This window comes from Lactuca virosa, chromosome 7 (genome assembly GCF_052849685.1).
Source record: "Lactuca virosa cultivar CGN04683 chromosome 7, Lactuca_virosa_CGN04683_v6, whole genome shotgun sequence".
NCBI classification, from domain to species: domain Eukaryota; kingdom Viridiplantae; phylum Streptophyta; class Magnoliopsida; order Asterales; family Asteraceae; genus Lactuca; species Lactuca virosa.
Genome location: NC_136432.1, coordinates 135713803 through 135735572, shown reverse-complemented (window position 1 = coordinate 135735572; position 21770 = coordinate 135713803). Strand labels below are relative to the sequence as shown.

At 35.6% G+C, this 21770-nt stretch overlaps 1 protein-coding gene across 1 annotated transcript; it reads left to right on the top strand.

Annotated features, from left to right (window-relative positions):
• Positions 1-11115: 11115 nt before the first annotated feature.
• LOC145124938 (uncharacterized) lies at positions 11116-15051 on the top strand. The gene is made up of 6 exons (XM_079060417.1): positions 11116-12676; positions 13062-13351; positions 13850-13988; positions 14101-14237; positions 14315-14438; positions 14625-15051. Exons 1-6 carry the CDS (start codon positions 11617-11619, stop codon positions 14963-14965), a joined length of 2091 nt encoding a protein of 696 aa, XP_078916543.1. The 5' UTR covers positions 11116-11616; the 3' UTR covers positions 14966-15051.
• Positions 15052-21770: the final 6719 nt, after the last annotated feature.

Genomic DNA, 21770 nt, shown 5'->3' with positions numbered 1-21770 from the left:
CCGAGTCTGTTACAGTGATCACCAGGATGTTCCATGAGAGGGCGATGTTCTGCCCTGAGCACGTGTCTTCCGAGCAGGCACGCATGAGTCGATATTTGAGCATTTTGAGGAGAGACATCCGCGAGTTCGTGGCGAACTCGTCGTACCGGACATTTGCCGAGCTTCAGGCAAATGCCCGGAAGAGGGAGATTGAGCTCGAGACCCATGCCAGGGAGGAGGCAGAGTCTCAGGGGAGGGATCGACGACCGGCACAGTCCCAGCCGGCTGTCAAGCGGGCCAAGCCCGCCGATTCGAGATCAGGGAACCAGAAGGGCCGCACTTGTGGCAAGTGTGGCAAGAGTCATGAGGGGGTTTGTAGAGCAGGGTCTTGCTACAAGTGTGGCAAGGAGGGGCACATGGCCAAGGATTGCCCCAAGGGGTTTGCAGTCTGTTTTCACTGCAACCAGACCGGACATCGGAAGGCCGAGTGTCCACAGTTGCGGGGGTCAGCACAGGGAGCATCACAGGGATCTGCCCCTGCTGCCGTACGAGCTACGGAGAGTCGGCCAGTGAAGGCCGAGGCGCCAAAGGCTCGCGGGAGAGCCTTCCAGTTGACAGCGGAGGAGGTCCGCGCAGCGCCCGATGTTGTGGCTGGTATGTATTCTTTCATCTATTTATTTTGAGTTTATGGTGTTATGCTTATATTATGATATGCGTAGGTACATTTCTTGTGAGTTCTGTACCTGCTTTGGTGTTATTTGACTCGGGTGCGAGTCGGTCTTTCGTGTCGTTAGCCTTTAGTCAGCACATCAGTATCTGTCGAGAGGCGTTGAGTCGACCTTTGCGAGTTTCCATAGCTGACGAGAGAGCGGTGTATGACACTGATGTGATTCGAGGATGTGTACTCGAGATCTTCGGCGTTGAGTTTCCGATTGATTTGGTCCCGATTGCGATGGGAGATGTCTGTGTCATCGTGGGCATGGACTGGTTGAGCAGATTTGGAGCGGTTATCGACTGCGAGCGACAGCTGGTGACCATACGAGACCCTAGTGGGGGAGTTCTTACGGTTTATGGCGAGGGTACCCGTTCTGGGTCAGCATTTTGTTCGGCCGCTAGAGCGAGGCAAAGCCTACAGCAGGGCTGTAGCGGGTTTATGGCTTATTTGGTGGATACGAGAGTAGATGCAGAGAGACAGAGGTCGGTCGATGAGGTCCCGATAGTGCGTGAGTTCCCGGACGTCTTTCCCGAGGAGTTGCCGGGAGTGCCTCCTGAGAGGCAGGTAGAGTTCTGTATCGTTTTGGTCCTAGGGGCAGCGCCTATCGCCAAGGCACCCTATCGCCTTGCGCCACCAGAGATGCAGGAGTTATCCTCACAGCTGCAGGAGCTGCTGGGGAAGGGGTTTATTCGGCCGAGTAGCTCGTCGTGGGGAGCGCCGGTCCTTTTTGTCAAGAAAAAGGATGGTTCACACCGGATGTGCATTGATTACCGGGAGTTGAACAAGCTGACGGTCAAGAACCGTTACCCCTTACCGAGGATCGACGATTTATTCGATCAGTTGCAGGGAGCGTCTTGGTTATCCAAGATTGATCTGAGGTCTAGATATCATCAGATGAGAGTGCGTGATGAGGATATCTAGAAGACAGCGTTCAGGACTCGTTATGGGCATTACGAGTTCGTGGTGATGCCTTTCGGGCTCACCAATGCACCGGCGGCGTTCATGGATCTCAGGAACAGGGTGTGCAGGCCGATGTTGGATCGTTCGGTGATCATGTTCATTGATGATATTGGTGTATTCGAGATCCAGAGAGCAGCATGAGGAGCATTTGAGGGAGATCCTCGGAGTTCTGAGATCGGGGAGGCTTTACGCCAAATTCTCCAAGTGCGATTTCTGGTTACGGGAGGTCCAGTTAATGGGACACCTCATCAACCAGAATGGGATATTGGTCGATCCGGCCAAGATTGAGGCGGTGATGAGTTGGGAGGTGCCAAGATCCCCTTCAGAGATTAGGAGTTTTCTGGGGTTGGCCGGTTATTATCGGAGATTTATCAAGGATTTCTCCAGGATTGCTGTTCCTCTCACCAGGCTGACCCGGAAGGGCGTGGCTTTAAGTTGGGGCCCGGAGTAGCAGGCCTCATTCGAGACACTTCGCCAGAGATTATGCGAAGCCCCAATGTTGGCCCTTGCGGAGGGGATGGAGGATTTTGTGGTATATCGTGACGCGTCGATATCGGGATTGGGTGCGGTGCTGATGCAGAGAGGGCATGTGATAGCATATGCATCGAGGCAGTTGAAGCCTCATGAGACGAGGTATCCTACTCATGATCTGGAGTTGGGGGCTGTGGTGTTCGCCCTCAAGATCTGGCGTCACTATTTGTATGGGGTTCGGTGTACCATATACACGGACCACAAGAGCTTGAAGTATCTGATGGATCAGCCCAAACTGAACATGCGCCAGAGGAGATGGTTGGATGTGGTAAAGGATTATGAGTGTGAGATCCTGTACCACCCGGGCAAGGCTAACGTTGTAGCCGATGCCTTGAGTCGTAGGGCAGAGAGTGCCCCGATACGGGATGTTTGTATGAGGTTGACAGTAATGACTCCGGTGTTGGACACCATTCGGGAGGCCCAGATAGAGGCCTTGAGACCGGAGGTGTATGTGAGGGAGGTGGTATCGCGGCATGGTGTATCAATCTCGATTGTGTCAGATCGAGATGTGTGTTTCACTTCCAGGTTCTGGAAGAAGTTCCATGAGGAGTTGGGTACTAGGCTGCATTTCAGTACCGCTTACCATCCACAGACGGACGTACAGAGTGAGCGGACGATTCAGACGCTCGAGGACATGCTTCGGGCATGTGTGTTGGACTTCAGAGGGAGTTGGGACACGTATTTGCCACTGGCTGAGTTTTCCTATAACAACAGTCACCATTCGAGCATTGGTATGCCTCCCTTCGAGTTGTTGTATGGGAGGAGGTGTCGGACTCCCATCTGTTGGGGAGAGGTAGGGCAGCGAGTGATGGGCAGCACTGAGATAGTGCTTTAGACGACAGAGCAGATGCAACAGGTTAGACAGAGGTTGTTGACGGCTCAGAGTCGCCAGAACAGTTATGCAGATAGGCGACGATCCGAGCTTGAGTTCCAAGTGGGAGACCTCGTAATCCTGAAAGTGTCTCCTTGGAAAAGAGTTATTCGATTCAGGAAGAGGGGCAAGCTGGGGTCCCGGTATATTGGGTCGTTCAGGGTGACCGCGAGGGTGGGCAGGGTAGCATATCGTTTGGAGCTACCTGCGGAGTTGAGCCAGATTCATGATACCTTCCACGTGTCTCAGCTAAGGAAGTGTATAGCCGATGAGTCGGCAGTGGTGCCGTTGGAGGATATCCAGGTGGACGCGAGTCTGAATTATGTTGAGAGACTGATCGCGATCTTGGACCGGAAGACCAAGGTTCTGAGGAACAAGGAGGTGCCTCTGGTTCAGGTCCAGTGGCAGCATCGGAGGGGGTCCGAGCTGACTTGGGAGCCGGAGTCAGAGATGCGGGAGCAGCATCCGGAGTTGTTTTCAGCATGAGACTTCGAGGGTGAAGTCTGGTTCTAGTGGGGGAGAATTGTAACATCCCGAAATTCAGGTACAGCTATTTAACCCTTCTCTTTTGTCAAGTTGTCAAGATTAGCCCTTAAGTGGAAATTGTAGCAAATGAGTATGCTGGGCGTACTGGAGAGTACGCTGCGCGTACTCATGCGCTTAAATTGGACGCGGACTCGCCTAGGTACGCTGGGCGTACCCAGGGTTACGCTAGGCGTAGCGGGCCCATATGCAAACCCTAATATTTGGCTTGTGCACTATATAAGGAATGCTAAGGCTTTATCCTCAGCCACCATATCAGAGAGTGAAACCCTAACAGAGCATTTCCTTCGTCCTAAAGCTTATGTGTGAGTGTTTTGAGCTAAACGTGCCTTTGTGTGTTAGTGAAGAAGAAGGAGAGGAGCTTGTGGAGGCTAGGGCTTGAAGTTCAAGTTTGGATATGAGTTCTTCAGAGGGAGAAGCTTCATTTAGAGGTAAAAAGCTCAGAACTTTCCTCTTTATTTTGGTTTGGTGTTGCATGGACCATTTCTAGGGTTAAAGTCCCAAAGGTGGAGACTTTATGAGCATAAGGGACTCCATGGACCTAGATTTGTCCCATTTCAGTGATATATGTGTTGTAGATCCATAAAAATCCCAACTTGGTCGTGGTTATGGGGTCATGCTTGAGTATGAGCTTTTCTAGGGTTGGAAATGGAATGTTATGGGTGTTGGTGACTTTTACAGCCATGCAAAGGCTTAAAGTCACCAACTTTATGGATTAAGAGGCTTAGGGATGGTCAGATCTGAAAGTTGGACGTGTGTCTTAACTGTTTAAGACCCCAAAAGCTAAAGAGTCTGAAACTGGGAGTTACGCGGCATAGGGGGTCGCGTTCCCCGTTTCTGTGAGGCCGCCGGGTACGCCCAGCGTACAGAGTTGGTACGCGCAGCGTAACCCGGAGAGTTGACTTTTGTTGACTTTTAGGGTTTGGTCAATGTTAGGGTCTTTGAGCCATGCGAGGGGTAAAATGGTCTTTTACCCTTCTGAGAGTGCTAGAGAGGGAATAGTTTAGCCTTGAGAGTTGTATTGATTAGACTGCTTATTCCATGTGATTAGGCGGAGGTTAGACCAGATTTTACCGAGTTCGAGATTACCGAGTTACCCGAGGTGAGTCTTCTCATTATACTTTACCTAGAGTGGTAATTAGAGTTATATGACAGAGTATCTTGTATGTTATTTATGTGATTGTGATGCACTGCATTATTTCTATGTGATCTATGCCGTGTATGTTCCAGAGTTTACAGAGTTGGAACCGGAAGGTTCACAGAGTTAGAACCCGAAGGTTCACAGAGTTAGGACCAGAGGGTCCACAGAGTTAGGACCGGAGGGTCCATATAGTTATAGCCCCGAGTGGCTATTATGTGCTATATGTGGTATTTTGGGGAACTCACTAAGCATTTATGCTTACAGTGTTGTGTTATGTGTTTCAGGTACCAGTGAGGATCGCGGGAAGGCGCCGACATGATCAGTACACACATGAGGAGTTTTATACATTATGATCTTGGGTTGTGTTTCTATGGATTGATATGTGATACAATGACATTTTTATAATATTTATGAATGAAAGTATGTTTTTGAAAATGTGAAAAATTGTTTGAAAATTTTGGGTGTTACATTCTTTCTATAAATTAATGAGGTATGTACAAAAAATTATTATTATTGAGCAAATTCTCTTAAACTAAAAATGCACTCTACCTGTTTGATGAAAGTCCTAAATGAATAATGAGTCTGATGTATCACTCCCTCCTTCCTACGACTTAAGTCCTCTTTAAGAATATGTGTATACTTACAAAATATGAGTCACAATTGGTGAAAAATGATATAATGTTTGCTTCTCATATTAGCTTCACTACAGTTTTGTTTAAATATGATTTTTTTTTCAAACACAAAAGGTTGGAGATTGATTTTAGCTTATTTTTGTTTAAATCTTGATAGAATTGTATATTATTATGATTAGAATAATAGTATGTTTTATGTTTTATTTTAAGTATCATGATGTATATTTATGCATGTTTGAAAGATTTTGAAAGATTGGTGCTTGCATCGTAGGGAAATATCTGACCATGTTGATGCTTGGAGCTTGGAACATGTTTTATCATTGGTTTGCCTCTAAATAATTAAATCATATTATTGTTGATATAAATGTTGTTCCTTTTTCATCATATTTAGACAAGTACACTAAATGGTGCATATATGAAAGATTGGTGTAATCATTGTAGGGAAATCTTAGACTATGTTGATGCTTGAAGCTTGAAGCTTGAAAGATGTTTCCTCATTGTTTTTATTATTTTGATTATATGAGTGAAATGTTTAGGTTAGTTACTATCCTCCTTGTCAGTAGCATGTGAAGTAAAAGATGAAGTTGGACCAGTTTAGCATGAAGCTGAAGTGATACTTGGTCGCATTTCATCATATTTTTTATTACATTACATAGTAAATAGTATATTATTCTGTTTAAAATAATTGAAAAACATTACTCATACGTCCTTTTATATTCAGAAAATTAAGTTTAGAATACAATTTTGTAAATATTTATACAATAATTAATATTAATGGAATACTTTTTTGTAGGTCAAATTAATGACGGTACTGAAGAATCACACTCAAGCAATGAACTCGTTTCAACTAATGATTATATAGTTTAGATTATGGATATTCTACATGTACATATATATAATGTAATAGTCTACTTTGATTTTTGTTTGTTGAACTACTCAATTAGTTCCATATTTCGTTTAGAATATGATACATGATATAGTGCACATATTTAATGATATAGTCTATTATTATATGTTCTATATTGATGATACTGATATCTTATTTAAGTGTACAATTATATTTTTAATAATTTATAAGTGTAATATTCTAATACACGTTTATAAATGATGATGTAATTGAATGTGTTTTCTTACTATGACTAATATTCTAGATTTGATTATTGTTATGTGTTATATTCTACATTGATATTTGTTGTTGATATAATCAACTAGTGTTATATTTTAAAAAGCTCATTCTGTATAAACCTCTGAAAAGTAACAACATATAACATTATTATAATAGAATGTTCTACATATACTACACATTATTTTCATGTAATAAATTAACTTATTTATTTAAAAACCTATAACATAATTCTATTAGAATATTCTACATATACATTTATGAAAACAAATAACACATAACATTATTCTATTTGAATATTCTACATATACATATTATTTTTATTTAGTAAATGAAATTATTTAACAAGAAACCTATAAAATTATTCAATTAGATTATCAACATCATACATCATGCGTTAGATTCAAATGAGATGACCTTAATATTGTGAGGCCATGAGACCATGAGACCATGAGACCACATTTCTCTAGTGAAATATTCTAATATTTTAGTGTTCATAAAAATATAATATATGTAATATTCTAATGTTCTAAAACATATAACATTATTCCAAAAGAATTATTATACATGAACATACAACCTGTAAAATTATTCTATCAGAATATTCTACATATACATAGTAAATAAGTCTAATTAACATTACATATAACTATAAATTCATTTTTTTTGTAAAAATGTCATTACATATAAATCTATAAAAACCAACAAAATTTAACACTATTCTAATAGAATGTTCTAAATGTTAATTTTTTTGAGACCTTAAGACCATTAGACCACTTTTCTCTAGTGAAATATTCTAATATTTCAGTGTTCATAAAAATATAATATATGTAATATTCTAATATTCTAAAACATATAACATTATTCAAATAGAATTATTATACATAAGCATACAACCTATAAAATTATTCTATTAGAATATTCCTCATATACACAGTAAGTAGGTTTTATTAACATTACATATATCTATAAATTCTAAAATATTATTGTAAAAAGGTCATTACATATAAATCTATAAAAAACAACATTTAACATTATTCTAATAGAATATTATAAATGTACAAAAAAGATATAACATCACTCTATTAGAATATTGTACATGAACTATAATAAAAAATAAACATTTGATCATAAAAGCATGATATTTCAGATTGGTCAAAGCATAACAATTTTTTAACCATGACTATTATTCTGTGAAACATTCACTGGCCATTGAAACAACCATACATATTGTTCAAAACTAAAAAAAGATAACCAATATTCAAACAAACAAAACACTACCATGTCATTCATAATCAAAGACTTTCAAATATTCTAAAAAAATTATTCACGTCCTTCCAATATGTTTCTTGCATCGATCCATTCCCTCATCATTTTTAATGACCATCCTTATCAACCTTTCCCTATTCCTTTGCTTCGTCAGTTACTTTCTGATGGAATTGGAATCTGATTGGTCAAAGCATAACTATTTTGTATGCTTCTTATTCTGCAGAAAACCTTCTTTACCCAAGTCAATATTTCACATTTCCACTTACTATTCCAGAATAAATTTCCATGTGTCGCATTAAGAACACATCAGAATCACATTAAGAACACATCAGAATAAATTTCATTAGCTTTCAATGTGTATCAAACACTAATCCTAGCTACAGTAAATAATTTCAAAAATATTTAACCGAAACTACAATAAAGAAGTTCATTTCTAGCCCAAGCTATAGTGAATCAGGATCAAACACTAACCATAGTTACAATATAAATTTAAGAAAAATAATTCCTAAATTAGAATAAATTGTTTAACAACTTCCGAAAGCCTATTACAAGAGATGATTTAGAATCTACATTATGTAGAATTTAAATCTGAATCAAATATCATCGAACTAAAACATAAAGAGATGAATTCAGTTATGTCAGGATAGAATAACAAATTCTCAAAATTTTAGTTTTCACTTATCAAAGTAAGCAGTAACATCTGGTTAATCAATAAAATAACATCTTAAATCAAATTTATGAAGTAACACCTAACTTTACAAATCATAATACCTAGAATATTAAGTTACTAAAGACTATTTTACTAATATTTTTACTGGATCATCTAACTTATCAAACAAAGTAACATCTGAATCAAATTAAGAAGTACCATATTACTTATCAAACTAGAATACTTAGAATATCACATTATCAAACAACATTTCACTAAATATTTACTAGATAATCCAATTACTCAAACAAAATAACATCTAAAATCAATTTAGGAAGCAAGTTATGTTTGCATAACATTCTATCATTTTCAATAACAATTTTCTTGCAGAAAATATGAAATCAATACAGAGTGCATTATGTCGAACACCTAGCTGGCGATCACTAAATTTACCAAACACCTAACTGACACTAGAAGTATGAAACTAATAATATAAACCAAACAAACTAAGATCTTGAATCAAATTATAATTCAAATTCCAATAATATCTCTACAGATTTTGTGAATAACTTCATTTATGCATAATAACATAGCTTGGATTGTAGATTTATTAACATTGAAATTGTTAACAGCCAAAAATGAGTCAATTGAATCTTTTATTACTTGATGAGAAGAATCCTTCCTCAACTAAGAATCATGAGAAGAAGTAGCAGTTGAAGGATTGACAGAAACATGATTCAAGATCAGAATATGAATAAAAACGTTTAAAATCAAAATGACAGTGAATCAAAATCGATTTTTAGGGTTTATTGGGGGGTTTTGGAAGATCGGTGCAAAGTAGAATCAGAATGAGAAGAAATCTCATAGATGAATACATCAACTCATAATCACATACATATTATAAAATCAACAATTAGAATATTTTAACTCAAAATCACCCACAAATATAAAATCAAGAAGAAATTATAGTATTATACGTCACCTGGATTAACTCTTGATGCAAAATATGAATCCGATTATGTAGAATGATCCATTTGTTGTAAAACTAAGCTTTGATTTCATTTGATTCAGGAATGTTGATGCTCGAGAACTTGATCCGATTTTAGAATCAAAATAACAATGTTAAAACTCCGAATCAGAACGAAGTAGAAGATGTTGATGATCAAGATTGAATAAGACGAATTTTGGTGTTCGTATCGAGGTTACTTAGGGTTTTGCAGATCAGAATGAAGAAGATTGAAGAGGATATAAAAAGTTTTTACGACCTGAATGAAATAGACAGTAAAATCCCCTTACTGCCCCTCCGCACCCTTATTCTAATCCTGAAGTTCCATTTAATTGCAAAAGTGTCACCGTCTCCTTGTGCTTCCTTATAGTGTAATCTGATTTTATTTTAGCCTTAGATTATTCAAGATGAGTGGTCAAGATTTGGTCCCTTTGTCTCACAAAATACTATTGTATCACATGAACCTAACCCTATATATATATATATATATATATATATATATATATATATATATATATATATATAACGAATATACATTACAGCCCCATCTAAAGCCTAGGTACTAATCTTATAGAATGTGTCGTTTTAACTTAATAAATATATCCCGTTTGGTTTTCACTTGGTAAATATAACATCCCGATAATAATTTTTTTCCTACATTATCGTATGGTCATCCCTGTTTTTTTACTTTCATTATCGTTTATTACTTTACCCAATGTACATTAATTTTTTCCACCGTAATGAAGATCAACAATAATCAATATTTTTCCTTCTTTATCACAATTATTGCGTTAATCCTGAATCTGTATCTTCAAGTGTTAATCGTGAATCTACTAACCATAATTTTTAGATAATAAAACGACATATTTTCATGAAGTTTAGTATCTAAGTTTAGGTGGGCTGTAATATATATATATATATATATATATATATATATATATATATATATATATATATAATACTTTAACTTTTATTTAAAAAAAATTAAATTTATTAAATATATGTTTTAACAAATTAAAATAAAAGTAAAAATTTTGGTGTCCTATAGTGGTTGGAGGAATAATGAGTTGTGGCATGGCCATTTAGGACATCTCCAACCCATTCCGAAACTTCATTTCTTCCACCATTTCTTCCTCCATTCTTCTCCAACGTTACCCCATTTTCACCTCCATTTTTGGAGATATGAATAGTATTTTCCCATATATGGGGGAATACTATTCATATCTCCAAAAATGGAGGTGAAGTTTGGTTGCCAATTTTAGTCTCTCTCATTTTTATTTTATACATTTCTAGTTTATTTTATCTACTAATTATAATTTAAATGCAATATTTAATATTTATAATATAATGTTATATACTAATTTATATTAATTAATCATAAATATAGAGTTTAATTAGTAGAGGGGTGTATTTGACAATATATATAAGTTATAAAAATGGAATATTTTAGGAATATACTTTTTGGGGTAAAAAATGAGGTAGAAAATGGAGGAGGGTTGGAGATGAAACACTATTTACTCCATTTTTTACTTAATTTATGGAGAAAAAATGAAGATGGGTTGGAGATGGTTTAGACGGTGATTTTAGAGCATTCTTTGTTTATTTATTTACTATTTATTTATTTTGTTTCTTTTTTTTATTGATTTATGTATGTATTTGTTTTTATAGCCGACCGGTCAGCTCTTTTCGACCGATAAACATGGTTAGGGCAACACAATTTTCGCAATCAGCATCGGCCTCTATTTTCTCTCAGAGTATCATATTCTGTGTAAAAGAATTAGTTCCTGAAGTCGAGTCGGCTGCTTCAATCTCTGTAAAGTATTTAATTACACCCATCTTTAACTAACATTTATCTCTCTGTTTTTCATTTCTGTTCGTATTAATGTAACTAAAGAATCTGGTGGATGATGCTGTTTTGATTCATCTATCTAATTTCTAATTTCACCATGAAGCTGGCATAACGGTGATTAATTGGTACGAAACACTCCATTTTGGAGTGGAGTTGAGCAGATTTGAATCTCACAGGTGGCGGCCTGTTGAACAAGCATTTATTATTATTATTATTATTATTATTATTATTAAAAAAGATTGAACGATTCAACACAACCCGACTTTTGATTTTTTACCTTTTTTGTGCACGTTTTGGTTGACCCTAAATTTAAAATCTTATTCCGCATCTACTTATTTATCGGTAAATATGTTTGATCCTTTTGGCGATGGAAAGGAATCTCAATCCTCCACCTCCTCCTCTGTAGAATGGTCACAACCATGCCATCACTTTGAATTTCCTGAGATTTTGTTAGCAACCGATAACTTTGATGAATCATTAGTAATCGGGCAAGGGGGTTTTGGAAAAGTTTACAAAGGTAATGTTATCATTGGATCTAGTCTTGTCGTTGCTGCCATTAAACGGTTGGATTCCATGTCCACCCAAGGGGAAGAAGAATTCTGGGCTGAAGTTCAGATGCTTTCCAAGTTGCGTCACTGTCATCTGGTGTCCTTACTTGGTTATTGCAATTATAAAGAAGAAAAGATCCTCGTGTATGAATACATGCCCAATGGAACACTGGAAAACCACATCCACAAACTTCAAACCCCTCTTTCCTGGGTTCAACGACTCAAGATATGCATAGGTGCTGCTCGTGGATTAGACTATCTTCACACTGGCACCGGAATTGAGTCGGGTGTTATACATCGCGATGTCAAGAGCTCCAATATCTTATTACATGAAAGCTGGGCAGCCAAAATTTCGGATTTTGGGTTGTCTAGAATAGGCCCAACAAATCAGCCGTGTACTTATGTAAACACACTTGTTAAAGGAACTTTTGGGTATTTTGATCCAAATTATTTCACAACTGGAAAGCTAACTAGGAAGTCCGATGTGTATGCTTTTGGTGTGGTACTGTTGGAAATACTGTGTCGGAAGCGGGCAGTGGATAGAAGTCTTGATGAGGAGCAATGGGGTTTAGTTACATGGGCTCAAGATTCTATCAAAGAGGGGAATTTAAAGAATATAATTGATTATGATATAAGGGGTCAAATATCAACAAAATGTTTGAAAGAGTTTGTTCAAATTGTAGAGAGATGTTTGCTCAACAATCCAAAACATCGCCCCACAATGGCTGAGGTTGTGGTCAGTCTTGATTCTATACTGACCTTACAAGAGAAAAGCAATAGTTCCTTGCAGGCTGCTGGCAAAACAATATTTGGAAGAATGCTTGATAGGTTTGCCTCCCCCTCCAATAGAGAGAACTCTGGTAGATCAAGTTCCTTTTGACTTATATATACATATTTCTTATATTTGTGTGCATCCATTTGCATATATTAGAAAAGCATTAATGAAAATATAAGAATGTCATCTCAACGTCAAATACATCAGTACATTACAAACGTGTTAAATTCTCTTGGTGGACCCGGACACTTGAAGTTTGTTCATATTGCATACTTGCAATAGCAATACAAGTTCTTCTCAATACTTATTGCCCGTAGCATATGGTCTCTGACTTTTTTTTTTTTTTTTTTTTTTCATACTCATGCATACTAGAGGTAAATGGGAAGAAAAAGAACTACTCTATGATGACTGTTGGTGGGAAAGTTAAAGTAATACCGATTAAATAATTAGTTTGTGCACATTCATTTCAGCCCATGGTGATTCAAAGTTATCAAGTAATAGCAAATCTAAGAGTAGAAGTGCTGGTGATACTGTAGAGGCTAACAATTCCATGATTCATGTTCCAAGTTTGAAAGTGTTTAAGTTTGCTGATTTAAAAAGGGCAACAAGAAACTTTAATCAAGATTTGCTCTTGGGTAATGGAGGTTTTGGAGATATGTTCTTGTGTTGGGTTGACAAGAACACATTCGCACCTTCAACAGAGGGGCTTGGGATTGCTGTTGTAGTTAAAAGATACATCAAAGCTCGTCGACCTAGCCATGTAAGTATCAAAAATGTACATAAGTGTTTTTTCTCCTTTCACATGATTTCATAGTGAGTTTACTCGTTCATATGATATGGATGATGGATAGTTTATTTTCATTATGGTTGATGTTTCCGGTGTAGAATTTCTCACACATGGTCTAAATGATCCTCAAACTAAAGATATGGTGTTGTTTCCAAACCAGTATCTTTCTCTTTATCCATAAAATTTGATTCTAGAACATAACCTTATTAACAATAGATGTAAATGAACATGGAATTTGAACTATTTGAAATGACACTTATGAAGAATGTTGCTGTTAACAAGTGAGAGCTGAGCATGTGTGAAAATGTTATGATTAAGCTGGAATTAAAATTAGTACTATCTTAATATTTATATCTATGTTTAATGTTGTGAATGCAACTGAGGAGTCTTTTTTTTTCATTGAACAATAGTAGACTTTTTTATTTTATAAATCTTTTTGCTTAATGTAACTAAAATTTTTTGTGACATCAGAGTGTGATAACCGTTTTAGGATCGTTGGTTCATCCAAATATTATTAGTCTCTTGGGATATTGTGATGATAAGAAAGATGGATGCTTGCTTGTTTACGAGTACATGGAGAACCGACATTTGGGTCACTTCTTATACGGAGGTAATTAATATACTCGAATCTCTCTGAAAAACTATTATTGGATTATCTTACTCAAAAGTTGAGTTGTTGCAATGAGGTTTCTGAAGTGACAAATAATTTTACAATGCACTAGGTTCATCCAAGCCACTTTCATGGGGAACAAGACTAAATATAATGATAGGAGTAGCACGGGCACTTGCTTTTATGCATTCGTCAAAAGATCAAGTCATACACCGTGATGTAAAACCTTCAAATATATTACTGGATCAGGTAATCATAATCGAATTAAGATTTTTGGTATTATTCCATTAAAGTTAACCATTCATTTTGATTCTTTCTCATTTCAGGATTTTAATGCAAAACTAGGGGATTTTGAGCTCGCAAGAGTTAGCCATGAAAGTGAGACAACAGATATTACTACATCTGTTGCTGGCACCTTTGGTTATGTAGACCCAGAGTATGCAATGACCTGTAGGTTACAACTTACCAACGTGAATAAATCAACTTTTTTGATTGTTTTTTTTTTTTACAAAACGGATCATTATTGCTAAGCATAAGAATGAGCCTCTTTAGATAAATTCTGGAGGGTAAATATGAAGAAATAACATCATACATGAACTATTTGTTTTAATGAACGACCTTTCTATGTTGTTTTAGGTCGCTTGAGTGCGGGGAGTGATGTCTATAGTTTTGGAGTTGTGTTGCTGGAAACCTTAACAGGCAAAGATGCATTTAACAATAACATAAAGGGATACGGTGATCAGGTGAGTTTGGTAGAATGGGCAAGACTACTACTAGTAGACAGAAGCGAGTTAAAAAAAATAATGGATCCAAGTCTTCAACAAAATTACCCTCTAGACGGTGCTTTCGAATTGGCCACACTTGCATTAAGATGTGTATTGGATAATCGCAAGGATAGGCCTTCAAGTGAAGAACTTTTGCTGAGCTTGGAACAAATATACGATGATAACAAACAATTGATAAAAGATACCATGTAATACTTGGATTTGTGGTGTATATAATGGGATATATAATTGTATACTAAACGAAATTAGCTTTTATTTGCTCGTTGGGTTCCTATTTATTATGGTAAATTTCATTTTTCTGCTTTTACAGTTCTTATTTTGCACAATGTAATAAGCGTTTACATCTCTATTAATCTATTATAAATGCCAAGTTTCAACAACCAATCACCGTCACATGCTGTTCCCAAAATGGTTATAATGAATTTCATAATATTAATTACTTTGTGAATAAAAATCCTTACAGGTGATATTTTATTCGCAAATTATGGATAACTAGTAGTTGTATTTTTGGATGGATAGTGATATGCATACTTGCTCGTTACATCATTCTAAATAAATTAAGACAATTGGCACATTAGAGAAATCTACATGGAATTATAATTATGGACAAATACATGAAAAGCTCGGATGCTTGATGTCAGTGGTTCACTGTTTAGCAAGTTGAAAGCTAAATAGCAATGCATCAAACACTTTGAAATTGCACACAATGTATTCATTGGCATGGATTATGTTCTCAGTTAGTAAACTGCAAATTTGGTCCCTATGGCTTTTGCAAAAAACTAATTTGGTCCCTATGGCTTTTGCAAAAAACTATGGATGTTATCTAAAATCTTATTAATTTGTAATAGTCTAAAATCAAAAAAATTTGTACCTAAAAAGTTGAAAGGATTGTTTTGTCCTTTTAATTTTATTTTTGTATATTTATATTTATTTTAATACGTTTTATTTTAAAAATAAATAATAATAAATAGATTTAAGCATCTCTCTCTCTCTCTCTCTCTCTCTCTCTCTCTCTCTCTCTCTCTCTCTCTCTCTCTCTCTCTCTCTCTCTCTCTCTCTCTCTCTCTCTCTCCACACACACACTTCAACATAGATACACACACTGAATATAAAAAAAAACACACGCAATTGACATCCAACTCCAACACATACACATGTACACTTCACACACACATTCCTTGAAAATTTTAAACACTCAAACACATGCACAAAATTAGAAAGATACACACACACTTTAATAGCAACAAGGCTAATAGATAATATATCAAAGCCCCAAGTTATTTTGTTATCCATTAAGTACTCCGTTTCCATTACTTTCCCTAGACATAAAAGAAAGGAAGCATGTTGTATCCTCTATCATAGGAGTTCTACACTTCGAGATAAAAAAAAGCATCCACACAACATGGATAATTGATTCTATCCTATGCCCACAAGACAAAAAACAGGAAATAAGGCTAAATCATACATTCTCAGATTATAAAATCTTAGTTATTTACAACCATGATGCATATATTAAAGAAATAATATTAGTTTCAAATAGCACAAAGCAACTAAAGTTATATATATATATATATATATATATATATATATATATATATATATATATATATATATATATATGACAAAATTGCAAAAATGGTTCCTGTGGTATGCATTTTTTTGGGGTTTTAGTCCAAACCACGACTTTTTTGGATTGGTGGTCCTTTTGAGCTAGTTCGTTGCGTTTTTGGTCCCTCAGAAAACTGAAAAGACTAAAATACCATTCTGATACATTTTTTATGGTTTTTACTATTTAATTTAAAGTTTTATTAATAAAAATTATGGGACCCGCCTCTCTCTCTCTCTCTCTAACCATAGATTTCTTCACAGTGGGTCTTAAGAACAAACACAAGTGTGTTTGGATTTTTGGTTCATCTTCTTTCTAACCACACACACATACACCCAAACACCACCACCACCTTCACCACCATCACTGGAAACTCACAACTCCCTCCATAGATCCCTCATGGTTAATTTTGGTTCTCTAATCACCGTATGAACAATATAGTAACAGAAATTGACTTGCTTTCGAGCCCTAGATCTTGCAGGATATTCTCAATTTCTTATCATTCTCCTCCACAGTGAAGTCCAACGCAACTTTCATCGAGAAAAGAGGCTGAGACGGCCAGGCTACAATTTTTAATTTTGATTTGGTTGCAGGCTGCAATACACTTTTACTATCTGTTATTTGCGGTTGAGGAAAACCCGAGTTCTATTTTCTAGTTCAAGAAACCCTAACTCGATTGTTAAATCCGATAATAACGCCCTTCAGTAATGGAAATGCAGATGACCAAGGATTTGTATCCTCTTTCATCATTCTCGTTTGCACATCTTTCGCCATTATTCTAGAAACACCAGATTCTCATCTTATCCCTCTAAACTGATGTTTGATCTTCAAGGGAGATGGAGTGGTGGCGAAGGATTTGGTGAAAACTAAGTTTATTTGATTGTAAATTATGGTTAACCATTGAATCGATTTTGAAGTTTCGGGTTTTTCTTTTGAAGGGGGGGGGGGGAGAGAGAGAGAGAGAGAGAGAGAGAGAGAGAGAGGTGGACCCGGTTTTATATTTAATAATAATAATAATTTTAAAAAGTGAAAGAAAAATGAAAAATAAATTCATTAAGGGTATAATGGTCTTTTTAGTTTGGACGGGGACCAAAACTGCATGTAAACTAGCTTAAAAGGACCACCAATCCAAAAAAGTCGTGGTTTGGACTAAAACCCAAAAAAAATGCATACCACAGGGACCATTTTTGCAATTTTGTCTCTCTCTCTCTCTCTCTATATATATATATATATATATATATATATATATATATATATATATATATATATATATATATATATATATATAGAGAGAGAGAGAGAGAGAGAGAGAGAGAGAGAGAGAGAGTTAGGTTCACTTGTGGATGAACAAATATTGTGTGGACGTAAGGATCAATATGAACCAATCATTTCAAAACCCTAATAGAAGATATATTAGTAATCTTAAGTTTTAATTAAAAACATTACTTAATTAAATTAAGAGAAATTAAATATCCTCCTACTTTTCCTCCTGATTATCTTCCTACCCATTTTAAATGATGACAAACGTCTTAAAATATAATTAATTTTATCAAAATATGACACATGTCACCATTTCAAATGGGTAGGAAGATAAATAGGAAGAAATGGTAGGAGGATATTTAGTTTCTCTTAAATTAAATATTAATCCCTATAATTATGGATACTTGACTTTATTTCTCTAATACCCGTTTTATTTCTCACCACTTTTTCTCTAAAATACTTATTCATCATCGATGAAAATCACCTCACAGATTTGGCAGTTCGATTTTCCAAACTCGTTTCAATGAAGGATTTAATTTCATTGTAAAATCCACAAAAGGTTTTCATTTGCATCATCCAGGTTAGGTAGATTACTCAATTTTGCTATTTTTTCAAAATTATTTTCAAGTTAATTGATTGTTCAACATATGTCGGTTGTGACCAAATTTACCCGATTGTTTGCAATAAAATATTGGATCAATTATTCCACTTTTTCTCATTGGTTTTTTCTTCTGGTTTTGGAAACGAAAACTACAACTAATAACTACACTTTCGGCACTCCTTCTGTGTTTGTCAAGTGAAGACCACTAATATGTTTTCTTTGGAACTGTTACGCACACTAAGTGTTCGACATATTGATCCAAAGTATAATTATCTCCTTATTTTTGGATATTTTAAAGCCACGTTGATGTATACTTATTCAATTTGAAACTTATGGTTATTTAGCATCTTGCAGATATGATTTACATTGGCTTAATCCAGTGTTGCTAGGGGTGTTCGTTTGGATGGATCGTTTTGATCCGATCCAATCAAGTGAATCCAAATTGATTTCGGTTTTCAAAACATGGATCCAAATAGTCCAAACTAAATTCAAAACCGATCTGATTCGATCCAATTACAATTCGGTTGGATCGGTTTTATAATTCGGTTTTCAAAAACCGAAGCATTTTAAAACGACATATAATTATAACATTACCCAACATTACACAAGAAGTGAAAACAAATTATTTAATTGTGATTTGAATTTTATAAACAACTACTAAGAAGATATATTATAGTTAAATATTTTATAGATAGAAAACTTTTGAGAGAAAATGCATATTAATGTTTTTTTTATCGGATGAAACGTTTTGAACCTATTTAAAAAAATAAATTACAAAATTAATAAATAACTATAGATATATATATTATAAATAAACAATAGATGTTTATTCGGTTTTTTTGGACGATTCGGTTCTTATTTTATAAACCAAAACCAATCCGGAATCCAAAATAATAATTCGGTTTTGTTGAAAACCAATCCAAAGATCCGAATATCCGAATATCTGAACCAAATAGTCCAATCCAAATTGTCCAATTGGACAATTCAGTTTTATCCAAATAGTAAACAACATTAGTTGCAGAAATCGGCCTTGGCGGCCGATTGATCGGCGATTAATCGTTTGGCGGCCTTGAACTGATTACGATTAGGGTGCTTGGCGGAAATTTGTCAAAATCGGTCAAACTCGGGCTTGACGGTTATAGGCGGGAAATATTTAAAAAATTAAAAAATTTTATTTTTCAAATATTAGACCAAAATTTTAAAATTTTAAAATTTTAAGTTTTCAAATTTTAAAATATTATACTAAAATTTTCAAAATTACAAAATTTCAAAATTTTAAATTTTCAAATACTTAATTTTTTAGGAAATATTAATTTTTTAAATAATTTAGGGTCCCCGATTAATCTCCGATTAATCCCCGCCTAGTCCGATTAATCGGTTATCGCCAGTTGACTGCCGAACTACCGCCGAAACGATTTTTACAACCTTGGACTTTAATCCAAGACCAGAGGGTTTTTTTTTTCAATCATCTTGCCATTCTAGTTTGACTATTCAACTAATGGATGATGAGATTCAAAAAAAAAAAAGTGGTTCCAATTTCTATAGATTCTAATCGTGCATCTTATCTTCATAAGGATTTTCTTTCTGATGTTAATACAAAAAAGCAATTGGGCATTATGATGAACATATAATAAAGAATAGTAATGCACTTTCAATTATTTGTGTATTATAATTTATAACCTCCTACTTCCATTTCTTTCCATTACATTTACATCATTGCATTTTGAAGGAACAAATGAGTACTCCCAACTTAAAGGTTCTTGTTTTTTTTCTTACTCAAGTATAATCATAATTTTAGGTGATCTTTATTAAGTTTTTATTTTCTATTATTCAGATTTATATGCTAGTTGAGATTAGTCAGTCACCTCACAGTTTATTGGAAGTTGATGTAGCCTGAAAGACAATGCCCTAAAAAACTTCATTTCTGCCCAAATTTAAGTAGACACAACTTCTTACACCAAGTGACGCAACAAGGGAAGGAACATAATTGTAACATCCCAGAAATCATGACCAAAAATTTTCGTTTTAAATTATTAAATAAACCATAGTTATCAAAATCATTCATCCAAGAACATAAGACATAGTATCAAATCTGAGTATCATATCAAAACTCATGTCAATATATCAGAGTAAAACATCGCAGGCTAGCATAATGGTGTGTGCAATGCAGTCATCCCGAGCTCTTCCCTTTGCTACCGGAAGTACCTAAAACCAAAACTGAAAACTGTAAGCACGAAGCTTAGTGCGTGTCCCCAAACTACCACATACCATACACATAATCATGTTACTAGGAGATACAAGCCCCGCCCACACTCAAGGAGATACGGGCCCCGCCCACACTCGGCTAACTAGGAGATACGATCCTCGCCCACACTCCGCTAACTATGAGATACGGGCCCCGCCTACACTCAACTATCTATGAGATACGGGCCTCACCCACACTCAGCTACTAATCATACATACCAGTATCACACAGACAACAAGTATAACCAAATCTATCAATCAATTCTGTATCCATACTCAAATAATGCCATGAGGTACATGCCTCGCCCACGCTCCGCTATCTATGAGATTGTAACACCCCGACTCCCAGGTATATTTTTGAAAGCTTTTTATTCATTTTATTGAAGGAAATCGACGATTTGGAGGCCCCAACTCGTCATGTAGAACCTGGTCATCCCGTGTGGGTTTTGACTCCTACTCGACGAGTCAGAGGACCCCGAATCGACGAGTAGGGGCTGTGCACGGAAACCCTAATTTTTGGGGTTTCCCCCTATTTAAAGAACCCTAACCCCCTTCCCCAACCTCTCTTACCAGCCTATCATCCAGAAACAAACCCTAACAAGCTAACTCTCCATTTTTGAGTGTGTGAGGCTAAACGAGTGTGTTTTGGTGCATTTCTTGAAGAGATTTGAAGACTTAGGTGTTGTTTATTTTTTCTGAGGCAAAATGTCTGCAGTCTGCGGACCAATCTGTAGACCTCTGCAGCAGAAGAGGTGGACCAAACATCTGCAGTCTGAAAAAAGAAGACTGTTTGTTTTTTTAACATCTGCAGGCTACTAAAATAAACTAAAATCTAAATAAACTGATTTTTTTAAACTACAAAGTGATTTTTTAATATATTTATGAATTTGTTATAAATAATTAACAAATATAAATCAAATTTTATGTATTATTGTATAAAAAGTGAAAATAAAAATGGTACAAATTAACGTATATATTTGATAAAAAAACAATAATTTTGGTCGCAAAGTTATGCCTAAACATCGTAATTAGGAATTAAAGAATTTGATATATAAATGAATGGAAATAAACTTCGATTTTTTCAATTAAATCAACTAAAAACGTGTCATAAATATTTTTTTCTTAGAAATTGACGATGCTTTATTACATAATGTTTTATAAAAATTGTCACAAAAAATATAAGAATATATTATTTTTTTTTCATATTCATATAAACAACTTCAACGACCATTATTGTAATAAACTTTTATTTATAAATTTGTCAAAAATATCATGTTTGCGTCGTC

Excerpts from the sequence above, each read along its gene's own strand:
- LOC145124938 (XM_079060417.1), top strand. The coding sequence starts at position 11,617 with ATGTTTGATCCTTTTGGCGATGGAAAGGAATCTCAATCCTCCACCTCC. Across the intron at positions 13,352-13,849 it reads AAGCTCGTCGACCTAGCCAT|AGTGTGATAACCGTTTTAGG; the intron begins GTAAGTATCAAA and ends TTGTGACATCAG. Across the intron at positions 13,989-14,100 it reads GGGTCACTTCTTATACGGAG|GTTCATCCAAGCCACTTTCA; the intron begins GTAATTAATATA and ends ACAATGCACTAG.